Source organism: Ambystoma mexicanum, chromosome 3p (genome assembly GCF_040938575.1).
Source record: "Ambystoma mexicanum isolate Mex_15411 chromosome 3p, UKY_AmexF1_1, whole genome shotgun sequence".
NCBI lineage: Eukaryota > Metazoa > Chordata > Amphibia > Caudata > Ambystomatidae > Ambystoma > Ambystoma mexicanum.
Window position 1 is genome coordinate 694,706,116 of NC_090925.1, and position 18,599 is coordinate 694,724,714.

At 48.0% G+C, this 18,599-nt stretch overlaps 1 protein-coding gene across 4 annotated transcripts in view; it reads left to right on the forward strand.

The window, feature by feature from the left end:
* The window catches only part of NSD1 (nuclear receptor binding SET domain protein 1), a 1,891,114-nt gene that overhangs the window by 570,582 nt on the left and 1,301,933 nt on the right, over positions 1-18,599 (forward strand). For all 4 annotated transcript variants that reach the window (XM_069651497.1, XM_069651498.1, XM_069651496.1 and 1 more), the window contains exon 5: positions 15,280-17,638. In XM_069651497.1, coding sequence (XP_069507598.1) covers positions 15,280-17,638 — 2,359 coding nt within the window. The remainder of the gene's footprint in view (positions 1-15,279; positions 17,639-18,599) is intronic.

The following is an 18,599-nucleotide window of genomic DNA, read 5'->3' on the forward strand; positions in this document are numbered from 1 at the left end:
CAGGCCCTTTCCTGCAAGGCCCCGTACTTGACTTTCCACGACACGAGGGTAGTGCTCAGGACGCACCCCTCCTTCATGCCCAAGGTACCGTCGGACTTTCATCTCAACGAACCCTTGGTGTTACCTGTGTTCTTCCCGTCGCCTTCGTCGCCGGCTGAGAGGACTTTGCACTCGCTGGATGTAGCTAGAGCGCTGAAGTTCTACGTGGACCGCACGAAAGGTTTTCGGAAGACGTCACAACTCTTTGTGAACTTTGGACCTGTCAATCAGGGGAAGGCTCTCTCGAAGGCTTCCATCTCCAGATGGCTCTCCGGCTGTATCATGTACTGTCACCGGTTGGCAAACCGACCGCTGCCTGGCCGTCCGAGAGCCCATTCCACCAGAGCGATCGCAGCTACCACGGCGTTCCTATCTGGTGTGCCCCTGCTGGACATATGCAGGGCTGCTACGTGGGGATCGACGCACACCTTCACGAAATTCTACTGCGTCGACCGGGATTCCAGGGAGGAGTCCAGGGTCGGCCAAGCAGTGCTGCGCAACCTGTTCGCCTGAGGTGAGCCTGGTGAGGAGGTAAGATGCTTAATGTTGAGTTGATGTGATGCTTAATGTTGAGCCTTTGCCACCTCCCGTGGTTGTGCATGTGTGTACTGCTATGTATTCTTTATTCATGAGCATGTGAATCCATGCCAGACCCCATGCTGGAGAAGGAACAAGTTACTTACCTGTAACTGTTGTTCTCCAGCATGGGTCTGGCATGGATTCACATGCGAACCCTCCCGCCTACCCCTCTGCGGCTCTTCACTTGGTCATACTGCCACTTCACGTGCTTCCAAATCTGAAGATGGCTGCCAGAGGCGGTGCTTAGGTAGAGGGCAGTCATTGGCTGTGGTCAGTATGACGCAGAGACCAGTGATTGGTTATTACTACGAAAGACATATCAGAAGCGAAACTGATACTGGTTTTTTCTTTACCGAGGATTCCCAGCCTGACGACGGGGAATATTCATGAGCATGTGAATCCATGCCAGACCCATGCTGGAGAACAACAGTTACAGGTAAGTAACTTGTTCCATATCCCCTACCACTCCTGCGGTCTGTGAAGACCGTTTCTTCGAGAGGTTCCTCGGGCTCATGAAGTACCCTCGGATGGGGGTTATCCTCAGGGATACCATCAGGGACGTGCTCCCTCCAATGCTTCCAGCACCTCAGGCTCCTCTGCTAGCACCCCTGGCCCCGGTGCAACCTCTGCCTCCGGCGACCGAGCCGATTCCTCAGGCAGTTTCGTACCAGCCTCCGGCTCCGGTCCAGGTACCCCAGCTGCCGGCTCCTGCTACTCCCCCCACCTACACAAGATTCACCTGACCCACAGGACACGAATAAGGAAGAGGATCCTGACATGCCCTCGTCAGCCAAGGCCTTCCACAAACGTCTTGCAGGGCTGTTGGAGTACCTGGGCCTGCCACAACCCGAGGTCGAGCAACCGGCAGAGGGGGTCCTTGCTGAAGTCCTCACACAACGCCCCTCTGCCAAAACGGGAATTCCACTGCAGACCGATGTAGTCTCCCTGGCAAATAAGGGTTGGCTCAAGCCCCATTCTGTCCAGCCGGTCAATCGACGCCTGGACTGCAAGTACCAGCAGATGGAGGGGGATACACTCTTGCTATCGGCCCATCCTCAGCCACACTCCTCAGTGATCACTGCGGCATCACTACGCTCCAAGCCCCAGTCCTCAGCCTCCTCCCCGGCGATGTTGCTAGGTGAGGAGGAGAATATCTTGGAGACTTATGGGAAGAAGCTGTATTCCAGCGCATCCTTGCATCTTCGTCAGGCCAACGCTGATGCCATGCTGGCTGCCACTAACCAAACGTTATGGCAGGAAATTGCGGACTTCCTCCCGGAACTCCCTATGCGGAGCCAATCACGTTTCAAGGCAGGACTGGCTGAGGCCAAGCTGGTGGCGCAGGACCTCAAGAGTCCACTGTGGCCCATATTGACACCTCTGTCCGTGCCATTTGTATCGCCACGGACATGAGAAGGATAACCTGGCTCCGTGCAATGAAATTCAACCCGGACGTCCAAGAATGCATCTTGCATCTTCCATTCGAAGGGGGGTACCCTCTTCCACTCCACAACAGACTAGGAGCTGGACAAAAAGAAAAACGGCTCACAAACGGCCAAGTCTTTATCCATTTTGACAAAGACCACACCCAAATCGTGCACCCAGTCACAGCAGCGCTCACACAAGGGGCGTACGTACGGAGGGTTCTGAGGCTTCCAGGAACAGAGGTACAGGCAGCTGGACCACTCGCCGACTACAAATCGGCACAAGCAACAAAAAGGGGAGGGGGCATGAAGGGCTTTTTCCAGTCCCCTTCCTCAGCAACAGCCTCTCAGGGAAAGAAGGTTTGACACGCCCCTTCGGGTCCACGTGTCTCCAGTGTGGGGAAAGCTTGCTCTCCCTGAACATTTCTGGCGCCAGTATTTCGTGGACCCCTGGATCCTCTCTGTAGGATCCACGGGGTACCGCCTACTCATCCCAGCCCCTCCTCACTCCGCCCCTCAATTTCCTCAAGTTGGGACAGCAACTCTTCTGACGGAGATCTGATGGCTCGTAGAGAGCCAGGCCGTGGAGGAAGTCCCAGCGAGGGTTGGGATTTTACTCCATGATTTTCGCTATTCAGACAAAGAGCCAGGCGGGCCTGAGAGTTGTGTGCTGGACCTTTCCACCCTCAGCCTCTCCTTACCTCTACAAAAATTCAAGATGGTTACGCCAGCTTTTATAGCGGTGACATTGTGCAAGGGAAACTGGATGTGCTCCCTGGATCTGAAGGATGCGTACCTACATGTCCCGATTTGGCAGCCCCATCTTTCTTTCCTACGGTTTAGGATCATGGGCTACCATTTCCAATACAAGGTCCTTCCTTTTGGCCTCAAATCAGCTCCCAGGGTCTTTACCAGACTCATGAATACTGTGGCTGCCCTCCTCAGAGCGCAGGGCCTTCACATCTACCCATACCTCGACGACTGGCTCGTCAGGGCTACATCACCGGAAGCGGTTCACCACTCTTCCCATGCCCTTATGAACACACTGCACGATCTGGGCTTCTCGCTCAGTCTCAAGCAGTCGCAGCTGCAGCCCACGCAGACTGACATTTTTGGGTCTCATCTGGGACACGTGCTCTTAGAAGGGGTTTCTTTCAGAGGACAAGATCTCGGCTATCAGAGGGCCACCACTCACTTCCTCAGCAGAGAAGTGACCTCGGCCTGGTGGTACCAGCATCTCCTTGGTCTCCTGGCAGCGGTCCTATTATCTGTTCCACACACGAGACTGAGGATGAGGAGGATTCAGCTGCACTTCACGGCTTCTTGGAACCAGGAGCGGGGCTCCCAATCCGAGATGATCAATGTTCCTACATCCCCCCCCACACCCCTCAGTGGTGGTCTTGGGACTGCAACCTACGGGCGGGCAAGCCCTTCCGGCCTCCCACCCCACAGGTCACCATCACCACGGGCTCCTCGCTTGAGGGCTGGGGAGCCACCCTGGACGATCTCTCGGTCCACGGCATCCTTCCACTTCTCAGGGGCAAAGTTATCCTCATCCAGACAGACAACTCGACCGGCATGTACTATATAAACAAGCGGGAGGCGCCAGATCCCCTCCACTATGCAGACTGGCAATCGGCATGTGTGAGTGGGTGTGGGCCCAGGAAAATGACATCTACCTCACGGCAGTCCACCTTCCGGGGGAATCCATACTGGAGGCGGACAGGCTCAGCAGGTTGGGAGCGGACAATTGTGAGTGGCAGCTAAACGACCTCGGTATTCACGAGATCTTCAACAGATGGGGTCTCCCCCAGGTGGATCTCTTTTCCACCTGGCACAACAAAAGTGCCCTCAGTTCACCTCCTGGCAGGGACAGGGCCCCGGCTCTCTGGCTGATGCATTTCGGATTCAGTGGAACCGCATGACAGCTTACACCTTCCCTCCCACTCCGCTGATTCACAGTGTGATTTGCAAGATCAAGGAGTCTCGCCAGCTCAACATCTTTCTAATAGCTCCATGGTGGCTGGCCAGGCCATGGTTCTCTGAGCTGCTCAGCCTCTCGGAGATGCCACTGATTCACCTTCCGACGGGCCCAGCACATCTTCTGGCGCAACAGGGGGGGCAGGGTCATCCACCCCGCACCACAGAAACCGTGTTGCGCTCTGAGCTGCTAACTGCAAAGGGTCTATTTTTGCAGTGATGATGCCCCTCAATTTCCTATACTCAGCTTAAGTGCATCCACTCATATCAAAGTTATAGCATAGTCGTGCAAAAGGGGTCCATTCTTTATCCTCAACTAGATCCTTTATGTATTTAATTCCTCCTATAAACCAAGCGGCCAGAATAGTACTTTCCCATGGGCGGTCAATGCTGGATTAAGCCAGATTGATGCATCCTGGAACAGATATGGATTGGTTACCATACGGTTGGATATGCTGCACTGGCATTCTCTCATAAAAGCTGTCGGTGGGTTCTGCCCTCTAGAAGGTTTCGTCACCGTCGTCAGCAAGGCCTTGGGAGCCAGTTGTTATACGTTATTACTCTGTCACCATTTCATCCGTTAGATCTTCTGTGCCCATAGTCCTGCACAGATGTCTAACCATAAATGCAAGATGTTATTCAAAGAAGTTAGGCAGATTCATACCTCCCTTGTTTTTTTTTTTAGAACAACATTTTATTGTGTTTTACAGAAGAGCATTACATTGATCATAAAAGCAATCGCAGAACAGCATTCATTAGATATGTTAGAGCGATAATGTCTCTTGGGAATACCGGTGTGAAGGGGACCAGGTTGTTGGATTGGGCATTACTGTCCATGGCCTATCCTGTCCTCAGTCTCCAAGTGGGTTACGGTATGATGGGTAGCTATGATGTGAAGCTGTGGTTCAGTAAAGCGGGCTGCTTTGGAGGCATCTGGTTAATGGAGGCCTCCTGCTGAGGGCCGGAAATTTGGCAGCATAGTCCATAAATGGGTCCCATGTGTTTAGGGCTCTATTCAGAGAGCCTGTTCGGATCACAGTGATTTTTTTCAGCCACCATTATGTCCCAGCATTTCGCCCACCAAAGTGCCACGGATGGGCCTTCTTTATTTTTCCACACCAGGGCCATTGCTATTTTTACTGCTAGGAGTAGGTGCGTACATAGCCTGGGGATTTGGCCTGAGATTGGGAATGCACCGTCACCTGTGTTGCCTAGAAGAATGATTCCGGGATCCCATGGGATGGAGAGCCCAGAGATTTCCTTGATGTATTTGATTACCTCTCTCCAGTATATTTCCACCTTCGTGCATGTCCATACCATGTGGAATAATGAGCCGGGAGCCGGACACCCTCGCCAGCAGGTTCCGGGAATATTTGGATTGGCCTTGTTGATTTGAGCAGGAGTTGCAGAGTTTATAGCCCCCTTCTCTGTTTGTGATGCATTGTGAGCTTTTATGCAGTCTGGCCCAAATTTTTCCCCATTCTTTGACTTCAATTTCTTTTCCCAGGTCCTTTTCCCATTCGAGCATATATCTTTCCTTTTTAGAGGGGTCTGCCCTGTCTAGGAGGCGGTAAAGGGTCAAGGTCCTGCCTTTGCTTGTAAGGTTCGCTAAAGATAGTTCCAATGCTGTTAATTCTCTGGCGCATTTCTCCCTGGTTACTCTGTGGGACAGCCAGTGGCGGATTTGGGCCTAGTGGAATCTTTCCCGTTCATCTACCCCAAATTTTGCTTTGCACCTTTCAAATGAGATGGGTGCTCCTGCTTCCAGGAAATCGCTAGTCTTCTGTAAGCCACCTTATATCCAGGGTTGGAAGCCGTGCGTCGACAGGCCTGGGGAAAATTCAGGGTTATTCCAGGTGGGAGTGAGGGGGCCCAACGATCCGCGGGTGCTCCATTTTCGGGCTGCTTCCTTCCAGCAGCGGACTGTTATCTTTGCCAGTAGGGGTCCGCTGTTTGCTTGTGGCTTTATGGTTGGTAGGTGTGGGAGGGCTGAGTGTGCTACCGGACACCAAGATTCTTTGAGTTGTGTCCATTTCGGTCTGTCTGTCTCTTGGGCCCAAGTGAAGGCGTGAGACAGTTGTGCTGCTAGGGTGTATCTGGCTAGATCGGGTACTCCCAGACCACCTTGTGGTATCCCCCTCATCATTATTCGTTTGGCTATGCAAGGCGCCCCCCCCATACGAATGCTTGGATTTGCTTTTGTAAGGCTGCTAGGCCTGGACCCAGGATATGGATTCGGAGTGCTGTGCATTGGTACAGCCATCTGGGGATCAGATTCATCTTAATGGCCGTGATCCTACCAAACCAGGATATTTCCTGGGGCTTCCACCTTTTGAGATCATTTTGAAGATCTCTGATCAGTTGTGGGAAGTTGCTTGAATACAAGCGCAATGGGTCATTGGGGGATGTGTACCTCGAGATAATCGATTGGACCTGTCGACCATGGGATTGGCCTTAGAGGGCTGAGAGAGTCTTTTTCTTGTCTAGAAAGGTTAACCGCCAAGGCTGCGGATTTGGACAGGTTTACCGTGAAACCTGACAGGGCCCCGAATTCTGAAATCTCCTCCCACAGGGCTCCCAAGGACGTTGCCAGGTTTGTCGCTGTTATTAGCACATCGTCCACGTATAGCGCTATTTTATATTCATGGCCTCCCACAGATAACCCACTTATACTGGCATTTTGCCTGATTCTTGCAGCGAAAGTCTCCATAGATGGAGAAAAGATCAGGGGTGAGAGTGGGCACCCCTGTCTAGTGCCCCTGGATATGTGGATTTTACTAGACCTGGTGCCATTGACCCGCAGCTGTGTGGTGGGAGATTGATAGTTGGCCATTACCCATGTGATAAAATTTGGGCCAAAGCCCAAGTGCTCCAGGACTGCACGGATATACCCCCAGTCTACCAGATCAAAGGCTTTGTGTGCGTCTAAAGATATGGCGGCCATTCCTACCTTTAGTTTGTGAGGGCTTTCGATGTTTATCGTCCTTCTGATATTGTCGTGGGTTCCTCTCCCAAGGATGAATCCTGTTTGGTCTTGATCAATTAGGGTTGGTAGGGTTGGTCCCACCCTACTGGCCAGTACTTTGGCAAAGATCTTCCCGTCGTTATTCAGGAGTGAGATAGGTCGGTAGGAGGCAGCTAATTGGGGGTCTTTTCCAGGTTTATGTAGCAGTACAGTGAGTGATTCTGCCATTGATCCAGTTATTGACTTTGAGGCAATGAAAGAGTTAAATAGGGCCGTCATCTGAGGAGCTAGGATTCTGATATATGTTTTATAGAAGTTTGCGGATAAACCATCAGGGCCCGGAGCGGCGGGTTTGAGAGTTTTAATAGCTTCCATGATTTCTTCGGTGGAAATGGGTAGTTCTAGGAATTCCAACTGGGATGTGTCTTGGGGGTTATGCTACTCAGATATTCTGGCATATTGTCTAGTGCTGTGGGATTCCCGGACATGATTGATTTATGGTGGTTCGTCAGTTCTTCGAATTTATTATTTTTTTTTTCTGCCTCGGAGTAGAGCATTTTTCCATCTTCCCCTCTTAGTTTCAAAATATTGTTTCGGCTACGGATTTTTTTCAATTTTTGCGCTAGCACTTTGTTTGCCTTGTTCCCTTTGCTGTAATAGAATTGCTTTGTAAATGCTAAGGCTTTTGCTGTGTGATCGGCACAATGCATTTCCAGCACTGTTTTAGCTTTCCTCAGGGCTCTCTCTGTTTTTCTGGAGCTGTGTGATTTCAGTACGTCCTCTAATTGCTTTACTTTTTCCTGCAGATTAGCTGCCATGATATTCAAGACTCTTCTCTGTCCGCTCCGGCACTGATCAGTGTGCCTCTGACGACTGTTTTCATTGCATCCCAGATGATGATGTTGGGAGAATTCTCTGTCGTGTTTTCTTTGAAATAGTTGGAGATTGTTTCTTCAGTTTCCGATCGGATGCATTCATCTAATAGCAATGAGTCGTTAATTTTCCAGTGCCTTTGAACAGGGTGTTTTTTGCCTGAGATGGCTAGTTTAGCAGATACTGGGGCGTGATCCGATATCATGCAGGTGTGGATTTCTGCGTTGTTAAGACATGGGAACAGGACTCCAGATATTAGTATGAGATCTATTCTTGAGAAGCCTTTATGCACACAGGAGTATTGAGTGTAGTCTCTTGAAGTGCCATTGAATAGCCTCCATGCATCTACAGATTAGTTTTCTCTGAGCAATTTGGCTATTGACAGTGCTTGTGCAAAGTCTGTGTTCATGGGGGGCAAAGTTTTATCCATTTGTGGGTTTGGCATGCATTTGAAATGTCCACTCATGATCAGGTGGCCTTCGCGAAAGGCTAGGATGGTCGGAATTAGGTTTGTGATGAAGTTGGCTTGGGATGTGTTGGGGCCATAAATTGAAACGATGGTGATAGGGAGTTCTTCAAATAGGCCCTTTAGAAGGAGGAAGCGACCTTCCGGGTCTCTCTCTTATGGTGATTTTTGACAGTGGGACTCTGTCGCTTAGTAGAATTGCTACTCCTCTTTTCTTCTTTCCGGAGGAGGTGAAGTATGTTTTTATACCTACTGAATCTCACCCGGTTTTCGTCTTCCTGCAGTAGGTGAGTTACTGATTTGCGCTTTCTTGGCGAGTTCAGCCCTTGGACATTCCATGTGAGTATTGCTATCTCATTTGTATCAGCCATTGATATTTACGTTAGCGTTATATGTGCCTCGGTCCGTTGTCCCCCCCCCCCCCCCCCCCCGGGGCCAAGAGTCTGCTAGAAGAGATCGCTTGCTGCGTTGGTCTGGTGAAAGCTTAGTTGCTGTTGCGTCCTGCTGCTGTGTTAACTGTGAGGCCGGAACCCGTGGGGTTCGGCGTGCCCATCCCTGGGCTGATCGCCCTGTTAACCTATCTCACCCCCCCTCCCCCAACTTGAACTGGTAGTAGAACCATTGTCCTGCTGCCACTGGGGAACTGGCACCAAAGCGCTTGGCGTTGGCCAACTGGGCCGCTGAACTGAAGTATGTTGGAGCCCAAACATTGCTCCCGCACTGTTGGCGTGTTTGTGAGTAAATGCCTCTGAGGACTTCATCAATGGAAGGAGCTTGAGTCATTGTGAGCTGTGAGATGCGCCTCATCTTTAGACTGGTTACCTGAAAAGGGTGTTAGTCCGAGATTAAGGTGGCAGGACTCAACAGTTATTGCTGGTTGGCCATCCCAGATTGTTCTTTTTCTTAGGGGGACCCCGAAGTCTGCGCAACCTGCCGGCTTTTGACCATTCTCCTGTAGAAGGCTTTCCCCGGGGGCGGCGGATTGGTTCTTCTGATTCCGACTCCCTGTCCGATCTTCTGAGGCCCATGAATTTGTCTGCCTCTTTTGGTGTGTGAATTTGTTTCAGAGCTCCTTCCCACTTGAATTTGACTGAGGTCGGGAATCCCCATTGATAAGGGATTTTTCTTTCTCGTAACCATTTCGTTAGAGGTCGCATGATTTTCCGCTTTTGGAGAGTAGAGGCAGCCAAGTCTTGATAGAGCGAAATTGTTGGATCCCTGAAAGGTGATCTGGTGCATTTGCCTCGCCTCACGCATAATTTCCTCCTTTACTTGAAAAAAATTGATTCTAACTAGGACGTCCGGGAGGAATGTAGACTCCCGTCTTGAGGAGGTTCTGTGTGCCTGGTCCAGTTCCAGGGGCGCACTGTCTGGAAGTGTGATTATGAATCTGAGTGAGTAGGTTCGAGACATAGCCTTTTGATTCTGCGTCTGGAATGGAGGATGGAATCCCTCGTATGGCGAATATTATTCCTCCGAGAGCGGTTCTCTGCGTCCTCCTGTTTTGCCTCTAGGAGGTTGCATCTTGCTACTAAAGCTGTAATCCTGTCCCTTTCCTGTTCGTCTTCAAATCTTTGGTCACAGACCTCGGATTCAAGCTTGGCCGTTCAGCGTTCTACTTCTCCCACCCTCTTATCCAGAAAGATGATTTTCTTCATGACCTCTTCTGTGCTTTTTTGAATTTCTTTGGTCAGAGCTGACAGTAGGTCTTGTAAATTGGGATGGGCAGTGTGCTGATGCCGGAACCGTGGACATGGGATTGTTGGAGGAGTCTTCTGGTGGGTCCCCCTTTCTGGATATCTCAGTAGTGGTGTTAGCCATTAAGGAGACAATATCTGCTTGCTTAGATGCCTTGCCGCTTTTTGACATTTTGATGCTGTTGGGTCTCTGTAGCAGGCTTTCCTACATGGGAATTTTGATATTCTCCACAAGGGGAGAGCTGGGAAGTCTTCTTTAAGTACCTGCCCCGTCAGGCTCGGCCCAGGGAGCTTGATTGTCGAGGGGGGGGCTGTGGTATATTTCCGGTTGCCCGTAGCTGATTGTGGTGGGCCTCGGTGGATCTTATGATGGATCCTGGTGAAAGGGGGAGGTGCGGTGGAGTACCAGGTAGAGGAGGCTTGAGGGAGTACCCGAGGCCAAGTGGGGAGGGCCAGCAGCGTTCAGTGATGGTTTGATTCGGGAGCCCGTTTGGAGTAAAGCTTCGGAATGTGACGGACTCGGGCAGGTATACCCTGCCCCTCCCCGCTCCTCACCTTAAGGGGACTGGTCTGATGTGCTTTACAGGGGGCACGGGGACTCTGTGTTACCCCACGAGACTTCAGAAGTTCAGGCCCAGTATGTTGTGAGTCGAGTATGCTGTGGATCGAGGGTGGGCAGGCTGGTGGTGGTTCTCTGTGCTCAGCGGTCTGCTGGGCTGTAGATCTGGATGGGTTCCGGCTGCGGTGCCCAGATGGTGCAGATAACGCGTTGTGGCGGGCTCCTCCGCCTAAGGCTGGTGTCTGGCTGGGTAGGTGGTTCACTGCCGCTGGAGCGGCCGCCGGGAGAGAGAGGCTGAGAGCCCCAGGCAGGGGCCCACGAAGCGTGACACTCCCCGCTCGCAGCCCCTCGCCGGGGGACCAGCTCCGGCCAGGCCGACTCCAGGGAGAGAAGCATAAAATTCAATCCCTGTGCAGGAGGGTGGGCGGGAGGCACGCTGGCAACGAGGGTGAGAGCCGGGTCTGAGAGGCCCCCCGAGTCAGGGACTCACGCCGGTCCCGGAGCTGACTCCGTCAGAGGTGGCGCAGTTCTTCGCTATCACGCCGCCTTCGCTGCGTTTGGATCCCAGAGCTGTTCGAGACGTTCGGGATTGGCAATGAGTGCAGCTTTCGGGGCGAGATGCTGGGTGAGCCAGTCCGGGATGGAGAGCTAGGAGCGCTAGGCGGCTTTGTTGCTTTAGCGAGCCTGCCCCTCCCCCTCATGAAGGTACTCCTCTGCTTTTTCTCTGTGGCCGCCATCTTACTATCGAGCGGGTCCCGTGGGAAAGAACACGCCGAAACTCTGCAATTCGGCAATGGAACGGGGACCCGCTCGATCGACAGCCGCAGCATGGATTCATGCATGAGGCATTCTAATTTCGCCTCATAATGGGTCTGGAAGCGACAGTGGCGGTGACGGCGCGATGGGCAAAGCAGGAGCTCCTAAGAAGCCATGCCACTCGCGGCAGCTCCGAGCCACGCCCCCATACCTCCTTGTTTTAGAGGAAGCTTTATTTTCCATAAAGCTAGCCTCACTGGGTTGCCATCCCATATGAACTTTTGCATGACCGTGTCGATCTATTTGAAGATATTTTTGGGCACCTTAATGGGAAGCATCGAAAGGAGATAGTTCACACGTGTTGACAAGTTGATTTTGCCCCACCTAGGTGGTCTCAAAAGTGCCTATCTGTCCAAATCTGATTTAAGTTTAGGCAGTATTTTGTCAAAGTTCATCTTTGGTAATTTCACCACCTTCGGACCATTCCAGATACCCAAATATTTAATTCTTTCCAGACACCAGGTTAAGTTGAATTGACTGCATGTGTGATGCATGCACATGTTATTTATTGCAAGAATCTCTGATTTTGCCTAATTTACCTTATAACTTGATACTTTTGAGAATTGCTGGATGTCGTGCATCCGATGTGGGATGCCAAAGCCGGGATCACACAAGACCACTAGCACGTCATCCACGTAAAGCCCTATTTTGTTCTCATGGGCTTCCTCTCCAATTGCGCGGATATTGCCGTCAGATCTTAGCAGAACCGTTCCAGTTCAAAGTTCTTTCCTTTGACTTAAAAGAATGTAGAAATTCCCATACTTAGCAGTTGATTGGCTAGTGAAGGAAAGGTTGTGGCACTATGCAAGTAAAGCTTAACAAGCGATCTTTAACCTGTTTTACTCAATGGTATTTTCTCTGACTTTTTCTGATAAAGGTCTCCAATATTATGCTATGGGGTATTTTTTTTATTAAGCACCCCTTTGCCTTTTGTGTTGTTAGACTGATATTGTTTTTGTTCGAGTTCTGAACTCTGTGGTGCAGAGAGAGCTTTCAGAGTATGCAGAATGGTAGGGCTGAGGCCTCACACTCTGTTGTCCATGTGCTGTGCCCAGTGGAGCCTTCTGGGTATTTTTGTGGGAGCTATAGCTGATTAAATTACAGACTGCTGTTATTTGATAGGTTGATTGGTGCATTGAAATTGCAGCCACTTCAGGGTTTGATGTCATGCATTTTCGATATGCAAAGGACGTGTTCATATTTGCCATTATTGGAGTGCCTCCAGGCACAATCGGATTAGACCTCCAGAGACTGGGAAGGCAATATCACAAATACCTGATCAGCGGACTCTGCAGCAGACACCCAAGGCTTGGTGAAAATGTATTTAATAAATGCCTCCCCTTAGAAGATCCCCCTCATCTGAACATTGTGATGCCTTACAAACCTTTAGTTGGCGGCACATTAGGCTTGTATTAGACCATTGACTTATTCTCTTATCCCTTGACCCCAGAAAATAGTTTTGTTTGAAAACAGGATGGGACAAAAACATACAAACACTTTGTGGCAGTTTGTGAAGTTTGGAGGGTAGGTATTGTGAGCCCTCAAATTGGAGCTGGCCCCAGTTCTAGATTATTTTTGGGCACTGTATAAGCTTGTTCAGAAATGCAAAATGCTTTTATGCAGGAAAGTTCTCCATTCGGAAATCTCTGGTAAATGTTTTGATGGACTGGGGCAGGACATTTCCATATGTTTTTCTGCCTTTTGTCCTGATTAGTCGAAGCATCCTCTATTTAGGCCGGGCAGTTGCACAATAGTATTGAGGTCTGCAGTGTGGGCCAGACCAATCTGGTGCAAAGAGTCTCCTTCTCGGTGTGCTTGGGCAGAGTTCACTTCAACCCACAGCCATTGAACTTAACAGCTTCACAAATACAATTATCTGACCCTCCTGTAGTTATGCTGATTCTGAGGAAAGGAAAAACATTGTAACCAGAAAGTAATATGTTCCTAAATGAAAGACTTGCATGTCTTCACTTTTTGTTGGTTAAAAAGGCTCTGGTGACATATGTAACATTCAACCCAACCAAAACGGTTTTGTTCAGGGTTTATTAATCTGCTATTACAGCATCTAAAAGTAGTTGTCTTAGTTGTCTTCTTTAAAGGTACTGTTTTCCGGAAGGACTTTAAAGGCACCGTTTCACCAGTTGGGAAACCGCCACTCTTCTGGGTACCTACCGAAGGTTGTATTTGCTAAACTTGTATGCATGCCTTTTGTGCTTCAGCGCGAATCATACACATGTAAATATTACCTCATTTGGTTGCCTTCTTGTTTTGTGATAAAGTGGTGTTGAGAACACACTCTTTTCTGGTAGAGTGATGTTTGAGATGTGCATTGATCAGATGACAATGCTACTTACGTTTGTTTGTCTTTTTCAATCCAGCTGCACCTGCTGAGCAAGCCCTACGCATGTAAAATATGAAAATGGCAATCAATAATACATTGACCCAACAAAGCTATTGAAAAAAGGACTATAATATTGCTGTGCACCCCAGATCATTTGGACAGATGGCATCCGAGCAAACAATTTCAAGTGGGACTGTATTTGACATTTATTATTGTTGCGTTACTATGGTCTTTGGGACCCCATTCAGCTAGGATTTTAAGCTTTAAGAAATTCCCCTTTTTCAGATGTGTACTATGGCAGAATTGTGAATCATCCATTTTTTTGTAGGTATTACTACTAGATTCAAATGCTAGAGTAGACTCGCAATCTGAGAAAGCATATTTTAAAAATACTTTTGACTGTATGTCCTCTCGTACCATGTACTCACCCTTCCTCTCCAAACTCCCCTCAAGAGTACTGCTACAAAATATGCATAAGATCACGAATCTGGGGTGTAATCCCTGTTGAAATTGGAACAGTAAATTTCAAGCAAGGCTCTCTTACCCAGGTTCAGTCGTAAATCCTATTTTTTCTTCTTCTCAAAACTAAGGATTGGGTGGCACATGCCAGCATTGCAAATTAACTTGGTAGGGCCTCTCTAATTCAGAGTAGTCTGGGCAACATCAGGCCAACTGCATGGAAGTTTGAATAAAGTAATAAAGATCTTTTTATACCCCAAGGACTGCTAAGTTCATTGTTTACGTATATTTGGTGTGTGTGTTTTTATAAATAAGGGCTACATTATATTCCTAGTATCACCTATGCAATTCTATCAGATATTTTGATGAATCAGATTTTTCTGGTATTCATGTCTATATATTTGAAACTCCTAGCACATGGTTTCCAGTTATCATTGTGGCACGTACAAACCTCTTTCCTGGCCATTAAAATGATTTAAAAAATAAACATTTGCAGATTGTATACTTTTTTCCCCCACATATTTCATTTTATGTCCTGGTATCGCCTGGCTTGTGCAGTTTATTCAAAAGGTTATCAACATGAAGATACCCATGATAGAAAGTATGGAATTTTATCCTGGTAATTTCCGGTCTTCACCATCTAGTATGTGATGTTGGTGGAATGTTGTTTGCAAATATCAGATAGCAAATGTTTAACTGTAAAAATAACTACAGAGAGTAACTTGCATGTTGTGAAATATGTTCTCGATACACTTTCCTGCAGTTAAACCCATGTTGTGTTACAAGGGCCAGGTTATATATTTACAAAACACAGGAAATTGTTGTGGTTGGTTTGTTTATAGGGACTGTCATTAAGCTTTATTTTTTACAGAAATTACTTGGTGATGACCCCATCACAAGGTGGCACAGCTTGTGCATGTACAAAACCTAAAGATGTAAACCATGTGTTGCACGTCAGGAGCTAGTTTTGTATTACTTGTGCACTTGTTTGGACAGAAGCAGTGCTTGCTGTGTCTTTGTTTTGCATTTTTCTTAACTTTAATCTTTAAATGCATTCTTTGTTCATCTCTTGGTTGTCTAGGTTCCTAAAAAATGGAAGGCTGCATGGCAGAGGAGTGTTGCACTTGCAGAAGATATCATTTCCAAAGTTCAAATGAAACAAAACCATGACTCTGATGTCCTAACTGGTGATCTGAACTGTGAGATGTTGGAATCCTCTGTAAAGAACCCCTTGGCTGATGCACTTACCCCATTGAATGGTTGTCTAAAGCCACCACTGATTGTCGAACTTTCAGATGATGCAAAGGTAGCATGTCCCAGATCATCAAAAAAGCCAAATGGTGCAGGTAGAAGAGGAAATGTGAGTAATCATGTCAAAACCCCTGGAAGTGGGACGAGTTGTGTGCTGTCCAAAGCAGTCGTTGAAATTGCATTGAGGGCCATCCATCCATTCTTTACCCAAAGCTGCTGTGACGAGACACTTTCTGAAACTGGGAACCCCATTCCTGAGAATCCATATGGCCCACTTGCAGTTGGATTGTCACCTGGCGTTTTCAAAAATAAAAAGACATCTGGGCCTCGAAATAGCTTGCTATCGGATTCTGTTTTGGTGAAAAATGAAACCGTGCCTGTGATTTTGCAGACTTCAGTCGCACATCCTGCAAATACCACAGACCAAAGCTTTGTGCCTGCTTCTTGTACAGTATTAGATATAGGGGGGAATGCAAATAAAGCCAAGCGGAGACTCTCCTTGGAGCTAAGTGACAGTGTTAAAAATGTGGCCAAGTACACCACAATAACCAGCAAAAAACGAAAATGTGATATTCTTCACACGCATCCTGGCAGCTCTGCAGAATGCAGTTTAGATGCAGCTGCCGATCCATCAATTAACACCCCTGAAGGTGGTCAACAGTCGCAATATGTTTCTCAGTGCTCACAGTCACCAAATCATGCGTATTCTATAGCTAAAGACAATTGTGTTGAGGATCAAAATAGGCTAAAGCTGAAAGACCTAAAGGGACCCAAGAGGCGATATACTAAAAGGAAACTAAAAGATGGTCCTTTGTTGCAGGGGAACGCCCAAGAGGGTGATGGAACTTTCTTTACAGTTACCAAAGGCACCTCAGACCAGCCACAAGTCTCTGCCAGTCAGTGTGTGATGCTAGAAACTCAGCAGCTGCTGAGAAGCATGCACGAAAGGTCTCTGAATTCGACTGAACTAGAAACTGCGGTGGTCAAGCATGTTCTCTCAGAGCTAAAAGAGTTATCGTATCGATCTATTAAAGAGGAACCCAATGATGGGACAGCCTCTAAACCCATAGTGCCCTTACTTTTTTCTTCTTCAGCTGGACAAAGTTCTGTACCCTTGGAACCGGACTACAAATTCAGCACTTTGTTGATGATGTTAAAGGACATCCATGATAGCAAGACAAAGGAGAGGCAGGTGATGACTGGTCAGAGCACGCTCTCATCTGCAAGCTTAAGAAATAGTTCTGTTGTGAATCCCATCAAATGCTCGACACTTGTGACAACACAGAGGTCGAACTGTGGCTCTAGTGGAAAAGGAGAAGGTGGTCTGAGCAGGAGTACAAGTGAATCTTCATTGCTGGATGAGGCCAGAGCAGAACCAACATCCGATGACATATGCAGATCTGCAAGTTCATCAAACCCCAGTGAAGTTGACACAAACTCCTTTACGGATGGTATCCATGTGGAGGCTGCACAATTGCTGAAACAGGTCGCTAGTTGGTGTACAGAGGTGGAAAATGTTGCAGCAGTAGGCAGACTTTTAAAACTGGAAAGGCAGGACCACCAAGCCTTTGGCACAGAAGATCCCACATCAGAGCTATACAGGCATGTAACTGATCCAGTGAATGATAATCATAACTATGCAATGAGAATCCCTAGAGTGACTATTTCCCCTGGATCACGAGGATGTTTAGTCAGTGAAGAATGTGCTCGTTTTGCAAGTCAAGCTTTAGATGATTCCAAGCCAAACCTCACGGTTAGGCAAGGTATTGCAGGCTGCACTTCTGAAAAATTAAAGGGTCCAGAGCTTGATTCTGAGCTGAGCTGTGAAGGATCAGGCGGTGACGAGTTTAATGAACTTAACCACGTGGCCCCCAGAAAGCGATTGCAACGTTTGAACCAGAGCAATGCTCAAACCACCAAACGGATCTATAGACCTAGGAAAAGACCACAATCTGAGAGTGCCTTTCACCGAATGAATATCCAAAAACCTGTTTTGAAAGGAGGTGTGGGACCTAACAGTCCCATTCTAATGAAGGGTCCAGAGGAACAGGAAACTATTTTACCATGTGATGGTCACTTGAACAGGGTCAAAAAGGAGTTGAATGAATGTGATGAATCAAATGGACCTATAATATCTGTTAAAACAGAGCCGGTTTCGTCTCCTGCTGAGTTAGAACGCTTGGCACAAGGTAAGGAGCTCTTGTATCACTGCATGCCTGTATGATAACTTTATTCATTGTGTTCATGAATCAGTTACTTTTAGATGAGAATGTGTGAAATGCTGATAGTCAATAAGGAATAAAAATGTATATGAAAATGTGAACCGGAATCTACTATCCTGGCAGTGGTGTGGTTATGGAAGTGAGTTTGATGAATGGTGTATGTGATGCTTCAAAAATACAAAGTTTATAGGAGCGATAAGAGATGGCCATTCTCTGTTTTGTTAGTTGGGGCTATTGTATTGATCATATGTTTGCAAGCATATGAAACTTGCCGTTCGCATGGAAGTCAGCCCTTCACAGTGAGTGCCAGCTCACACGCTCCTTGATAATTCTGCTGAGGTAACTATTAACATTAATTTAGCAATTCTTTTGGTGGTAGCACGGCCGTGCAATTTACAGATAATATACTCATAAAGAGGTGGAATTTAAAAAGGTCTGTTTTTAGATTGGAAATTAACCAAGGGCTTTGGGCTGACTTGTTAAAAGAATAGGAAATTCTCAAATCAATTCAATGGGAGCAATTTCATCTTGCTTAAAGGAATAGTGCACTCAAAGGTTTTACTGTCCCAAACGTTCGGGCATTTGGTTTTATGCAAACTGTGATCGATCGTAAAAACATTTCCTATGCACCTTACCTTAGCTTTCCTCACTTTTACACATGCAAAATCAAGCAGCAGGGCGTGGCCATCTTGTGCCTATCTTATCGGTTGCCGCATCGCCTTAAGTTGAACTGCCCTTGCGGCACTAAATCATATCCCCCGCCCCTGAAGCCACTATTCCTAGCGATATTCTCCACCTATTTTCATGACGTTAGTGGGAAGCGTAGCCAAACGTGCCTAGTCATCACCTACTTAACGTTAGTTGACGCAGAACCCGGAATATCAAAACGCACACATCCTCTCACAGCACAGCAAGTCCCAAATCGGAA